The sequence below is a fragment of the Zophobas morio genome, unplaced genomic scaffold (genome assembly GCF_036711695.1).
Source record: "Zophobas morio isolate AGI-343-1 ecotype UQ-CSIRO unplaced genomic scaffold, CSIRO_AGI_Zmor_V1 ptg000024l, whole genome shotgun sequence".
NCBI lineage: Eukaryota > Metazoa > Arthropoda > Insecta > Coleoptera > Tenebrionidae > Zophobas > Zophobas morio.
Window position 1 is genome coordinate 13100212 of NW_026972129.1, and position 15876 is coordinate 13116087.

The window sequence follows — 15876 nt, forward strand, 5'->3', positions numbered from 1 at the left end:
ACAAAATTTGCCTGTTTATCCCCCACGAGAATTTGATGACGTAATCATAAATTTTATTAACTAAATCACACGTGAAATTTATATTACATCATTAATGTGCCATATTTTTAAGATTATGGATCACTAAAAAGAAATAAAATTTGCAGAATGAAATGTTACAATTTAGAACATCTTAGAACCAACAATACGGAGTTTTCAAAATTTTTACTGACAAACCAAAAACTTCGACTTCTATTATAATCAGACATCTGGATCATCATTTTTACTCTCATAATTCAGTTCTATTATTTAAATTGAAAGCAGCTTCAAAAATAAGTTTCTAAAAATATACACAACGAATCTCATTCCACATACTGATATCCTTTCAACAACGTATTATTAAAAATAAACGCTCACTTTTACGTACATTTTATTTATTTTGAGTATTTTTTTCAAGATCATAACATGCGAGAAAGACGGAGAACGCTTACGTAGTTTATGACAATATTTTAATTGTCTATATTTTCCCAACATTGGCTGTTGCTATTTTTAAAATACCCGGAAAACAGATATACTCCTACTTTTTTACTGTTTAGATTGCATTCAGCTGATACTATTATTGCTAATTAATTGCCGTTCATCTTAGTGAGTGATAACGATAATTGATAACGATTAAGTATTTAAAGCAATTGTTTTCTGTTATTTTATTATAATATTAAGTAGAAGGAATGGGTTTCCTATGTGTGTTTTGTTTTTGTGAACAGCATTAGTTACTTCATTTGTCTATTACGACGATTGTTTTATACTTTTGCGAAATCGATAGGTCGTAAAATATGATTTAAAAAAAATTACGAAATATACAATTTTAATGCACTTTACTGATTAACTTTTTCTGAAAAAATGCCTTATGATATGGATAACTGATGTCAGCACACGGATAAATTAATCTGATAAACTAACGAACGAACTTTCTTGGAATCTTATCAAGTGCTTAGTTTTTCACGGAAAAATTACAATCATTGAAAAAATAAATGAAAAATGGATAATAATATATAAATTAATTGCACGATAACATTCGAGTGTTTTTTTTTCAGAAATTAAAGTCTGAGTACCTACCCACATGAGATTTATTTACATTTGTAAAAATTTTAGTACTTGGTATAAATGCACGTATGCTTTATTAACAATTTTATTGCCACCTAACTGCAATCACTAATTGTTAATTATGAATTGTTAATCAAAGCGGAAACATTTCAACAATATTGAAAACAAGAGCAGATATCGGTTTAGCAGTAGGTAAGCTTTGTTACGGTAAATATCCATGTAATTAAAATACTTAACTCCGTAAACAATGTGACATAATTAATTATGATAGCTACCTAACGATAAATTTATTTACTTAATTAAATTAATAGCAAATATTGTTTCCCCAAAGCGGCAATTACATGAGGCGGAAACATGTTACATGTGTCAAAAACCTGTTCATGTGTAGAGCACTCAAACAAACTTCACTCGATGTAGATGGATGAAAGCCATACTTAAAAATTAACGTAAAGTGCGCCATAAAACAGTTTTTAGTGCTTAATTATTTGAAATGTAATTTTTATTGCAAGGAATAATTTATTTGATTTTGTAATTAATTTCAGAGTAAATGTTGTGTGTTAAGTTTTAGTATAAATTAATTTGCAAAATTACATAATAGGTGTTTAATTAAAAAAGTCATTAAATTAGCTTCGATTTTTTGTAAACATTCTACGTCTTCTTCTATCAAAAAACCAACGTCAATTTGATAACTTTTTAAATTAAACACCCAATATGTTTGAAATGACTTTAAACAAAAAAAAAAACTATTTTAATCATGTCACGACTATTTAAGGTTTTATTCCAACCAATTAAAGATAGATGAAATGTGCTGTTGTAAACTTCTAATTATTCTAATTATTTAAAATGACAGAATGTGTCCAATTTGTTTACTGTTTATATCCTCACACGTTTTTTAATGTTTACGTTGGACTTCCTGATAACGATTCAGAAAATGTTATGCGTGCTTATCGATGTGAAACTCCACGCCTAAAAAAATCAAAATGCAACCAACAATGCAATGTCACAATAATGCTCTGGTATTTTTTTTTTTTTTTTTTTTAGTGAAATAGCTGTTTGGTTTTGATAATTTAGAAATAAACGTCAATTTTAAGGTTAAAAGCAAAAACAAATTCAAAACAAGAGCTCTGAAAAACTAATTTATCTAGAAATCGGTATAATAAATATTTCAACTGCACTCACCACTCATCAAAACCATGTCATAATTTTCATGGTACATACATGTTGCAACCATTCTGCCGAAATGACAATTTTAATATGACATTACATTAATGTTATTACAACAAAAAAAATTAACTGTTTCACTTTTTTTAAAGACCGTATGGAACATAAAAGATGATTTGAAATTGTATTTCTGGTTGTGTCCTGAAATTTTCAGGCCTGAACAACCTTGAATGATCATGATTTTCGGCTAGTTATCAATTACTACAATGAAGATCTGAAAGTCACAGAAACTGATCGTTTGTTTGAAAAAGCAGAATGGGTGACGTTTTAATTCTTCACAACAGATGTAGAATCGTATCACGTGTCGATTATGAAATTTTTGTTTTGACATTCATGACAGTTTAATGGCACAGCTTTAATATAACGTCAGCAGTCACAATCCGTGACATCTGTATTTGATTTCATACGTCACTTGGCGGTAGGTTTAAATGATCAAGTATTGGATATCGTCAAGCACATGATGCATACTAAAAGGAGAAAGCACAGTGTTTACTGATTTTTTTAAAGATTTTTAATCCAGTATGTTTTTGAATTATTTTCGTTTTAAAATTTCGGCGAGCAATTTAATTCTATTTTTTCATTAAGAATAATATAGTAGTAAAAAATGATACATCTGTTCCATGTATTATTTACACAATAAAAGTTATAACTTATAACAATAGCCACTTCAAACATTTTATTTTTTTTACATGTTTTTTACTTTCTGAGCCAACACCAACGCGGTCCTTCTTCGATTTGATACTTACGGTGAAATTACTGTCAAATAAACTGACAAATAACTGCATTTCCAACATAATATTTTTTGAAAATAAATTTCGTAGCCTAATAGAAGACTTATTTTTCCGACCGCATGGTATTTTATATTCAATCAAATATTCCTATAAGAAATGTAGAAGGCTTTCATTAATGATTCTGACATCCAAGTGGACAGTGATTCTTTCCGCCTCTACATACGAACCATATTAATTATAATTTTTAAAATATTTGCCATTATTACTAGGAAATACAAAATCTTCAACATTCTTAAATTTCCCAAGTAACTGGATGTAAGAAACATTTATGAAAGCCCTGTAGAAAGCGACCCCATTGTGCCAGAAGCACATTCTGAAGAAAGTTCGGTTATGATTGACATTTTTGACAAGCAAGGTGACATCAATCATCACAACGAGGCGGCAAAATTTATGAAATTTCATAGACAACTTGACGTACTATCTTTTGTAATGACGTTGTACAACTGTAATTAGCAATGTATTAAAAAATCAAGCACAGAGCCGAGGTATGACAAGAACATGTTTTCTTGACGATTTATAGCCTGTAGAATACGAAACTGGTGATCACCCATTTCCGTATATCTGTCGTCTGTCTGTCTGTCAGTTGACGATTTTATTAAACGATTAATCACTGAAACTACGAGACTGATTGTTACAAAATTGTGGGTGTGTTTGAACATGCACGTCTAGATAGTAAAACGCCAACTAAAATTTCTCTGTTTATTCTCACCAAAAATTGTATAACATCGTCTCCAAGTTTTCTTAAATGAATTTCGTTTGTAGTTTATATTCTGACACGTAATATTTTTGCCCTTCCTTACGTATATGTGTTATTGTAAAAAAATAAAGAATTAAAAAATTTATCAAATTTTTCGGATATTTGACAACAGAGTACTGTAGTTATTAGTGCCTAGGTTACGATATACTTCTCATTCAACAAATATTAAATTTGCCCTCACCAGAAATTTGATGACATAAAACTTTATCTAAAATATCTTAGTGGGAAAATAATAGCATTACATGTTTCTATGTTTCTCTATGGCTCTATAATCTATCCTCATTTAATTATATTCTTGTCATACAGAGGTTGTTATAAACGTATTAAACTTGCTGAAGCCCCACGAACAAATTTCACTTATAATAATAATTAGATCTATAAAAAAAAACCCTGATTTTGGAATTATTCTAAAAAATACAATTTATAAATTATGTTTTCATTTATCTAAGAAACTGGATTTGTTTAATTGATTGTGCTTCAGGGGCGTGAAAACTGCTGTTTAAAAAATATTTGATTAATTTTTTGATTTTTTGGTAAAAGATTAATTTCTAATTCATTACTCCATTCATTAACAAAATTTGATTTATATACATGGTAAGTGACTAAACGGGCGTTCCTTGATATCTCTTTAATTTTTAAAAATAGAAGAATAAGCCAAAGACCAAAGATGTACAGTTCGTTTAAGATTATACTCTAAAATTTGTTTTACTGTCCAGGATGTTCTGTATATATACATACAACTTGATTTTTTTTAATAAAACACCCTTTACACATTTTTTAAATAAACCTAAAGCGATTTTTTTGTGAATCCTTCCATTGCTAAAAGATTTCAAGAAAATTGGAATAATGTGGCAACGTCGCATCGATATTTCAACAATAAACTGTGGTTGTAAGAAGAGGTCAATCAAAATATGTACAAATATATATATAGGGTGTTTGTGTTGTGTGTTACGCCGTAAAAACGGATTAAAAATAATTTTAAAGCATAGTTCTCAAAAAAACAACTGTGGTGTTTTTTTTCTATCTCTAATTATTAATGAGATGTCGAAGACCGCGCGATAAGTGACTCGTCTTGTATATCCCTTTAAAAAATATTTATAAAAAAATGTACAGTTGCTTACATGTTTCGAAAATTACTAATGCATTAAGGTTGTTTCTACGCTGAAATCAGCAAGAAGTAGCACAACTGGTTTTCTATAATAATAATAATAATAATAATAAGCAATGGTAAAATAAATAATGACTTGCAACTTTTAAAGCAAAAACTAAGCTGTTTTATTGTAGGAGTACATTGTTTATTGAGAATTTTGCATAGAAACAATCGAACTATTATGTTTGTACAGTATTATTATTTCTTGTAATAACAATAAATAAACTGGTTAAAATATTTGTTTAAAATTTAACGCTAAAGTACAAGGTAATTTCACTTTTTTTTCACTCTTCCCCTTACAAAACTATAAAACAAAGTTATCAAATGTTGTAAAATAGAAAAAATGTTTGATGTAGCGATGGTCAAAACACCTCAGAATATGACTTTATCTAAGTAATAATCTTTAGTACGTATTTTCTTATATATTACGAATATATTTGTTTTAGATACATTTTTCTGAATTTTTTAACATCTGTGCAGCTAATTCCACATTCATTTTTTTCTTCAATTGCACAATATGTTTGTTTTTATATAGATAGTCAAACACATTTAAGATAATTTGTGTAGTTTGATTACTGAATATTTTTATTAGAATATCCTAATTTAAGAAACGCAAAACGTAAATCAAATTTTTTTTATTTCAAAATTGATAGTAGTTTCGATGTAAAATTTTAAAATTTGACATGAAATTTCTGCGGCATACGTAAAATTTCATAATTTCTTGTTTCACGCAACTTGCATGAGATAGAAAAGGAAAAACTATGACTAGGGGTAATTCCACAACTATAAAGACATTACAGTGTATATATTAGAATTACAGTAACGAAATCTCCAAGTAATTTATTCCAGTATGCCAGGATTGCCAGGTTCCACCTTTCTGTGTAACAGGAGTAGTAAACATAAGCAACATTTGTATCATAGTTGCTTATTATTTTAACAACGTATTATTAATTTTCTTAAAATATTAATTTATTCTAATGAAAAAGTTGATGACGCGAGTTCTATAAGCCATTTGCAACTCATTTATTTTCTTGACCTCACCTGACCTGACCTGATCATACGTCTTAGTGTTTAAATATGTTAAGCTATGTATTTGGGAGAAATACTCTTGAGAGCTGTTCTCTCCATTCAACACACTTCTGAGAGCAACTCTCGAAGAATTGACAAGAAATGACAACACCCTTGTGCAAAAAGTCTATTTATTTTACAGTATTTCATGTAAATACATATTATTAAATCATATTGTGGTTTCATTATTTTGACTACATTTCAGACTATTAATTAATGCTAATACCACAAAGAGAAAGAAGCTTCTGTACAAGTAATTTTTCTTAGGTTTGTGTCCATTGTCAATATGCTGAAACTCACAGTTAAATCAAAATGTGGGTAGCAAGCATAGGAAAAGTGTAGTAAACAACTAATAAGTAGCACTCGGTATTTCGGCTCATGCTATACATTACACTGTTACTTATTTTTAGCTTTGTAAATAATTAAATATATTCCAATTACATTGTATAAACACGGAATTTGCTCTTAATGTTAAATCTCCACATGAAAAACACGTCACAAATTTAGGAGCGTATTGGAAAACCTTTTGCACAATTCGTACCGTATATTTCCGTGTATGACACATGTAAAGAAGACCGTCTTAGACTTCCTCTGTACTAGTAAAAACCTATTACCATTACTCTAAATATTTATACAACAATGGAGTCGGTTCTAGTAAAGGCGAGATAAACGCGATTCGACTTAGTTTTCGCGAACACTGTACCCCAAATACAATTAGGTTCACGTTTTTGCTGGTAAACGGTGTTGTCTTATCTAATCTTATTATTGTTAGAAGTTAGTCTTTCCCAATCACGATACATCGAGTGTGTTTTTAGTGATTAACACCTAAGATGGCTGTTAGTTTCAAATATCTAATTTTATTCCTGAATGAAATCGCGCTAATTTTGACAGCGGATACGCAATGTGAAAACAACTGTTTAAGAAAGTGTTGTGCAAGTGACCAGTCGTTGAAGTTCAAAAATGCTACTTGTGTGGATGACAGTGGTCCCGAATATGACTTTCCGAACGTTTCACCTACCAATATTATCCATGGTAAAATAATCTGCGAAGAAGGTTTATCAAAAGTGCGACTAGATAGTCGAAATTTCGACTTTCAAATACAAGAAGGAAAGATAAATTGGGAAGATCATGACTATGATTCTGATCATTCGTGTGTAGATACTCAGGAAGGGCGGCTTGTAGCCTTCGTTTGCGTTGCTGGAGAAGATGAACGACAAGTTGTAGCCTCTGTAGGTAATGTAAAATAACCTTCACCAAGTGTTTGATATTAGGCAATTACTCATTATTTGAATAATTATTTACTTTACTGATGACGAAGCGGAAATGCTGTATGTCTCGCGAAATTCCAAGAAATATAATGATATAGTCTTAAGGAAAAAAGATAATGGTTACACAGGAATCGTGCAGCTTGTTATTAGTATGAGTTTATTTGTTTGCTATTGCGTAACTGTGATAACAGTGATAAATATGAAGGTAACAATTAAAATAAAAAATCTGTATAAAACATCTTATTTTCCTTGCTTCTTAAATACTGTTAATCTAGATGCATCTAGGGATGTACTTTTATTAAGTATTTATTTAATACATTTTTGATATTACATTATCAACTTTTATGTAAACTTTAAGATAAAACATTATGAAAGCAATATCGTCTTTAGTTATTACTCAGAGAAGAAAAAATTGTGAAGTTACGTACTTTCGATTCTAAATATTGTTTTTACACTAAAGACGTATATGATGACTTTTAAAGATGGGAATGATTTTTGGTTTATTACTCGCCTCAAACAAGTAAACGAAAACGGAAAATCTACTAGCTATGAGACGTCAAAAAACCTTAAATTTGAAATATTTAAAAAAGAATAATGTTTTTAAAGTATAATCTTATTAAGTATTTTGTATACGTACATAAATGTTGAAACATCAATCTAGATGACGCTACGTTGAAAGAAAAACGTTTTAATAGAACGACACTCGATATTCCCATGTTATCTAATGTTCAGTTGGGCGATGAAACAGTTGCTGGTTTATTTAGTTAATCAACGAGATGAAAATGTACTTGTTGTTAGTGTTTTTCTGTAATTTACCCATTTTATTAGGTTGTAGTGGCTCTACAAGTGACAGTAATTGTTTTCGATCCTCAATCATTTGGAAGTGTTGTCATTTTGGGCAGTACTTTATAAATGATGAATGTGAGACAGTGGAAGATAGCAGTAATTATTTTAAACGGGCCATAATAAACTTACATTTTAATTTTTCGACAAAAGTTGTTATTAAATTATTTTCAAATGTTAGTGAAAAAATTTGCTTTGAGCTTTATGAGTATGAATTCAATTTGAAATGGAACAATGTGCTTTATTACAGAAATCGGTTTTATGATGACTTTTGTGTGGACTATGATTTAGACAGAAATGAGCTTCTAGCAGTTGTATGTAAATATGGTGGTGAAAATCGAAAAGACCCCGCTCACAGGATTAATTTGATTGGTAACAAAACTTCTTTTCAAGTGACATGTTCATATTTTTTAACAACTTTTTATGTTGTGAGTATATCAAAACTCGACGTTTAAATAACTGAAAAAGGCTAATATTAGTTTCATGATTTGACTGTCACTTAACAGACACAGGCACAATAGCACAGTTAAGGATTAATCTCAATAATTGTTTCCATAGTGAAATTTATGTGTTAAAACAAACAACTACATTATGTTTTCATGGTTATCTTTTAAATTCCCGCTCATATTTGGTTCGGTTTTTGGACAAAAAAATTCTAGATGCATCCTGTAGGGTGACAACAGAATCGGCGGGTTGTTGAGTTTTTCACTCAGTTCATTTCATTTCAGTGAAATCATTTTACAGATAGTGAGATCTGACATCATAATACACACCAATCCTGCTATCTATAAAAAATCTGTGTAATTATTTACATAAAAAATGTGTACTAAATCACTTTTTAAAACAACATATCTACATTTTAGTTGAATTAATTTTTTTAATTTTGATCTACACATTACATGAGTCGTGAAACTATCGTTTTCTCAATTATTCTGTATTTAAGCAATGAAAAAAATTGGTCAAAGGTTATTTCGACAGTACTTCCCTCGTCCTCCTGACGTACAGTCCAACAAATCCTGCTTCTTTGAAAAATTATTATAAAATTTGATTTTGTGAAACTAGAAGTTTCAATAATCAATCCAGTAGTTTCAAAGATTATTATACAGACGGCAGACGACAAAATTTGGCTGAAGTTCATTATGCAAGGATTCCAGGAGGTTCGTAAAATGTATTGGTTGAAATTTAAAATTTTGTGACCATAACCATAATTTCTAGTTCTACGAATTTCACGCCTAACTTATTTATCTTATCTAATCTTGCACTTCTTAAATTTCTGGCGATACGGATTAGTTACTAATTCAGTCATCTAAGATCAATATGGGTTTCGGTTTACTCTACATTATCGGTTTCGTTCTCTGTGAATTTGTATCAACTTCAACTGCCGATCAAAAATGTGACAATAAAACGGGAAACATTTCAACGTTTAACATTATTATAACGCCTGATCGTAACAACTCTTGTTCAGAAGAAACTTTCAGATATGTTTTGTCATCCATTGGTAATGTATATTTGTTACACCTGCAGCATTTTACAAAGACGGTATTCACCATTTAGAGACCGGTTGTTTAAGGAATCGTCCTTTCTTCTTAATAGTTTTTTGGAATTGAGTGATCAAGGTTTTTATCTTTAAAATGCAATAATGACAATGAGCCTGTTGTAATCATTCTCAAGAATTCTTAAAAACCGATGATTGTACCTATTCCCTGATAAACTTGAAATTAAATCATTATTACTTTTACTACGGTGTAATAACTAATGTGAGTAATTACTCAAATTATTATATTATTTTATTGTGTTATAATTATGTGTGATATAAAGCTCAGTATTCTATAATAAATAAGGTTCTTGATTTTAATTTTCTTAAAAAAACATGCATGCGCCAAATTTAACTATAGCGGATTTAAAAAAAAAAATGTTTCTATTAAGTTAAGTGCTGACAGATCTAACTAAGTGATTATTAGTCCCTCAAATTATTAAGAATATCTATAGCTAAAAAAATTGTTTCATCTTGTTAGACAGAACTTCCCTCGCGCTTAAAATACAGTCAAACAAATCCAGATTTTCAGAAAATAAATGTGGATATACCAATCAGAGTGTAAAAAAGTAGCCCTTGTGGGGATCCAATCCACGACCTTCGTGTTATTATCATGACGTTCTAACCAACTGAGCTTATGAACGGTTGGTTGTTTGGCGTTCCTCTTATATTACTATAAAATGTTATTCTACAATTTAGTTTTTTTTTTTCTCCTAAAATTCTGATTGCTTAGGGTGAATAATAATCAATACAGATTCATAAACCACAAGTGGAATGTTATTTTATATATATATAATTCGGTTTCAAAACGTTCTACGACGTTTTCCAACTCCTAACCGCCATTCTTCCCTATTTCTCCATAGGCGTTCTGGTACATCTCGTTCTTTTATTTCTTTATCAATTCCTTCCCGCCAACTTCTTCTAGGTCTCCCTCTTTTCCTTCTTCCGTGTGGTGTCCATGTCAAGATTTGTTTTAGAAGTCTATTTTCAGCCATTCACTGTACATGGCCATACCAGAGCAACTGTTTTGTTTTGATGTCGTCAATTATTGTATGTGTGACCCCCATGATTTCCCGAATTCTGTCATTTGGTACTCTGTCCTTTCGTGATTTACCTGCCGACCTCCTCCAGTAGTCCATTTCCGTTATCAGTAGCATTTTCTCAGTGTTTTGTTTTAATTACCATACTTCGTTGCTATATGTGACGATGTTCTGTTGTATATTCGGTGTTTGTTCGCTTTTGAGACATGCGGATCCTATAGTATTCCATTTATCATGGATATGGCTTTTCTTCCTTGCGAGTTCCTTTCTTTTATTGCTTTGTCTTGAGTTCCGTCCTGTGTTATTTTCATCCCTAGGTACTTGTATTCCTTACAATGTTTGATTATTTTATTGTTCTCTAAGGCGATATTCTGTGCAGACCCTCCAATACTCATGCACTCCGTTTTCTTTACATTTACTTCCAATCCCCATTTTCTGTATTCTTCAATAAGTTTTCGTGCCATGTAAGTTAAATCCTCGTGGTCTTGTGCTATTACGATTTGATCGCCTGCAAAACATAATGTATACAGGGTTGTATTGTCATTCAGAGGAATTCCCATGCCACTGCACTTCCTTTTCCATACTTTCAGTGCCTGTTCTAGATAGATTTTAAAAAGTATGGGCGAGAGGCAGCATCCCTGCTTCAGTCCTTCGGTAGCTGTGAATCCCTCTGAAACTTTTTTTCCAACCTTAACTTGTGTTACGTTATTAGTATACATATTTTGCACTGCTTTTATTACTCCCTGTTTAATGTTTGTCTATTCCAATGTTGACCATAGTTTGTGATGGGGAATACTATCATGGGTTTTTTGTAGATCTACGTAAAGCAAATGGATTTCTTGATCAAACGCTGCTTTTTTCTCTATAATTTGGGTGACGCAGTATAAATGGTCTACTGTCGATTTGCCCGTCCTAAATCCCGCTTGTTCTTCTGCCTCCATATCCATATGTACTCCTGCTCTATTTTGGCTTTCAAAATTTTCCCGTAGATTCTACTTCCTGTACTTATTATCGCTATGCCCCTATAATTTTCGCACTGATCTCTGCTACCTTTTTTGTGTTTTGTTGATATTATTGATTTTTTCCACTCACTTGGTACCCTATTCCCCATTTAGACAGTTCTCAAATAGCTTCCTAAATTAAATAGCTTGTGTGTTCCTGCTTTTATTAATTCAGCCGGTATATCACCAGGCCCGAGAGATTTTCCATTTTTTAAAGATTTGCAGTTAGTTTCTACTTCTTTTAGGGGTATCCTCAAAGGGGAGGAGACTATATTTATTTCTGTTTCCTGATCTTCATTCATAAATTCTGTCCGATGTTCCGTTAGAAGATCTTTAAAATACTTTTGCCATTTTTCTAGTGTTACCGGTGATATTATCTTTTTTTTGTATTTGTTCGTAGTCCTTTTATTAGTCTCCAGCTTTTTGTACTTTTCCTCCCGCCGATGTATGTATTTACTTTATTACAACTTTTTTCCCATGCTTCGTTCTTTTTTTGTGTGATTTTTTTCCTTACACTTGCTTGTGCTTCTTTATATTGTCTTTTGTCACTATCTTTGTTAGTGTTTAGAAATTTCAGATATTTTTGTCTTTTCTCTGTTATTTCTCTTTATCTTCGTCCCACCAATACGGTTTTTGTCTTTCCTGTCTTTTGTTTTGCTTTTCATATTCTCCCAGGGCCTCCTTTGTTAATAAATTTACGTCATGTATTAGACTATATGTATAAATTATACCGTACTTGTTTCTGGTCTTGTTGTTCTTCTGCACTTTTTTGTTGTTTGTCATTTATATTTGGCCGTACAACTTTGGTTTTAAGCAGGTAGTGGTCCTCTGCATGCCTTTACATCCTGAATCTACATCGTAGTATTTTGTCTGACAATAGCGTAATCGATTATGGACTTCAAATGTTATTTTATAATATTTAAATATCAATTGCAATGCAAAATTTTGATATGCCTAAAATGCTAACAAAATTTGGCAATAATCAGTTACGTAGTTTCGGAAAACGGGGACCTATTTTGTCATACTTTAGGGGTCTATATAAAATGAATAATCATACCCATATGTATGCCCAACGTGGTCCCAAAATGTTTAGAAATAGTATCATGTACTTTATATGAGAGGTATTATTTGCAATGGGTCCATATTAACATAATTTTATCATTTTTCGACTTTAACTAACCTCACCTGTAATAATCTTTTCAAAGAGAAACGTGATAATATAGATTATAGATTAATGCTGATACAGCTTGCTTGTAAGACATACTAAATGTAAATATAATTAAAAATTATGCATATATACATATATGTGCATTGGTGTCCCAAATATAATAAAAAAATAATTTCTATCAAAAATGTTCTGCATTTGTGGTTTATCAATGCATACAATTTTTACAATTGCTTGTACAGGGCGACTCAACACCACACATATATCTCAATTTGAATCTATGAGGATTATTTTTCAAAAGAGTCAGGGGTATGTATTATACTTTAGGGGCGAGGAAAGTTCTGTCTAAATAACTTTATACCAATTTAGGCGCTCGGTAGAGAGAGATTTATTTTTGTAAAATAAAGTGATAAAGCACATACATACATACTTAAAAAATATGTACGTCGCAATTAAAAACAGTATAGGTAGCGTCGCGACCCTGAATTAAGTAATAAACGTCATATTTCCAATGTACTAAATTAAGCTTCCTCCTTCAAGCTAAAAATATATGCGTTTACAGAATTTCAATATCTTTATCCGTTCTCAGGCCGCGGATTTTTATCGGGGACACTCTGTACATATCGTATATGTATACATCCAGTACATGGCCTTCTTATTAGTGACAGTAATGATTAAACTTATGACCTTCATTTTATGATATATTGTTAATAATAATAATAATAATTCGCAAATCTATTAATAATTACTCAAATACTGATTCGTTCACACTATTGTTTATTATAAACCTATAAGATTTATAGACAAACCAACATCAACAGTAACGACGATCATCCTCCCTGTTCGACATACTATTTACGCGCCACCACACTATATACAGTTAAATTTTAATTGTGCATTACTAAACAGTAAATTAGCAGAAATTACTGATGAATCAGTATAAATACTAACAACGAGACGTTAATATCTACGTTTATAAAATATACAGCTTGTACTTATATAAATAAATTTTTGTGGACTAATAATAAGTCTTACTTCTATTTGAAGGGGACAAATTAAGTCCAAACACCTGCTTTTTATCGAAAACACCGTTGACTTTATTTTAAACCAGGTCTGCTTTTAATTACTAAAAAAACTGTAAATTTGTGATAAAATGGATGTCGTTTGAATGTGACGAGACCTTTTATAACTACTTATAACAAGCGAAAATTACTTATGTGCTTCTAGAATTGAATGTATTATTACTCTTCGTTTCACTGGGTTAAAGTGCAGAGATTAAAAACACATTTAATCCCTCGGGGACTAAAGTAAAAATAACCAAACGTTACCACAACATGTTTTTATAAATGATTAATCGGAAACAATCTGTTGGAACTTTCCGCTGAGTTGTATAATTTTACATAATTGTGTAAAGTCGGTTGTATTTGTCGCTTAGTTTTATTAATGTTCTCGATACCTACTAAAAGATATTTTTGAAAATGAATTTATATTATTCTAATTCGTTTTCTCTAAAAGTCTCCTATTTCCAAAATTAGCCCAACCTACATAAATATTTGATAAGTCCGCCTTTAACACAACTACATAGTTCTTTAATAATTAATTTTTCATCTAAAAACTGTAATAATTAATTGTTTCTGCTACTACAAACTATGATTTATGACACAGGGTCGTGAGCTAAGTCTGATTTAAGCGTAAGCTAAGAAAGTATTTTGTTAGGGTCCATCCGGCGAACGGCCACTTTCATGTTTTCTCAACGTTTCAAGTTAAGAGTACGAAAACAAGGTCTCCCATATCCGTCTGTCTATCCGTTTGTCTGCCTATTGACTGATTAAATTTTTGTTGGGTAGATAATCTCCAAAACCAACGGATCGATTGTTGTCAAATTTTAAATGTAGGTTTTACACGATGTTATTTTTAATACAATATTTGATACAAAATTCCGCAACAATAGATATTAACTGAAACACTGTCAAATTTAAGTGAAAGAAATTATGCTGGACCAGAATTTTTAACAAAAATTGTGTAAATTTTATAAAAACAACATAAGCTGATTATGTGCCTGCCAGAGATCTAGGACTATTATAGAAATATTTCTATAAATTGCAATATTTTGTATTTTTGTAGTAAATGCTATTTAAATTTTGTAAAATAATATATCATTGTACTTGTGGTTTATGCATCCGCCTTGATTTATATCATCAATTAGAGTTTACAAGTAGATTTTTAATATTTTTATTTTCGAAATGTATTGACTGGAATAGATTTCATTTGACGAATGGCTAATTTCTTCTTGACATTTCGTGGTTTGTATAATACGAAAATATCAGTTTTCCGTTTCCCTCTGTCTATCTTCTGTCTACTGGTAATGGTATTGAAGGCGGAATATCCAAAACTACTGGGCAATTTTAAGTGCACTTTACGACTATCGTGTAGTTTGAACGAAATTTGATACACTAACAGTTTAATGACGTCATCTTACATTTTTGCTTGGTCGCTGTCGTATAAATTTTATTTTTCATTTAAGAGAATACAAAACCGAATCTGGAATCTTACAAACGCTTTAAGATCATCATAAACACGGTAAATTGCTAATCAAAACTTAGCTCTTATCCCCTCCATAAACTTAAAATATTGTTAAGTAAATCCTGATAAACTGTGTAAAAAACTATGCGTATGTATGTGTGGTTTATTAATCCACCCATATTTTGCATAAACATTTCTCTTCACAGAAATTTGTATGAGTAAAAACCCCAACATACATCGGGTCACGCTTCTGAGGATGAGGAAATATTTTTTTTAGAACAATTTTTGAAAAAATAGTTTCTCAAAATACAGTTTTGTCTCGAAGTTGTGTAATTAATAGCATGTAATTGTGTAATGGACAATGTTAATTATCATGTCTACATAAATATTTATTTATTAATTATTGCTTCATTGAACAGATCAAATAATTTA

The 15876-nt window shown here is 30.7% G+C and overlaps 1 protein-coding gene across 14 annotated transcripts in view; it reads left to right on the forward strand.

The window, feature by feature from the left end:
- Positions 1 to 15876, forward strand: part of LOC135135532 (G-protein coupled receptor Mth2-like) — a 93419-nt gene that overhangs the window by 59681 nt on the left and 17862 nt on the right. Inside the window, exon 1 of one of the 14 annotated variants that reach the window (XM_064064616.1) lies at positions 6767 to 7303. The exons of 12 other annotated variants lie outside the window; for them this stretch is intronic. In XM_064064616.1, coding sequence (XP_063920686.1) covers positions 6901 to 7303 — 403 coding nt within the window. In that variant the 5' untranslated portion in view covers positions 6767 to 6900. Of the gene's footprint in view, positions 1 to 6766; positions 7304 to 9480; positions 9680 to 15876 lie in introns of those variants that run through there. One more of the 14 variants, XM_064064618.1, reaches the window with a different exon arrangement.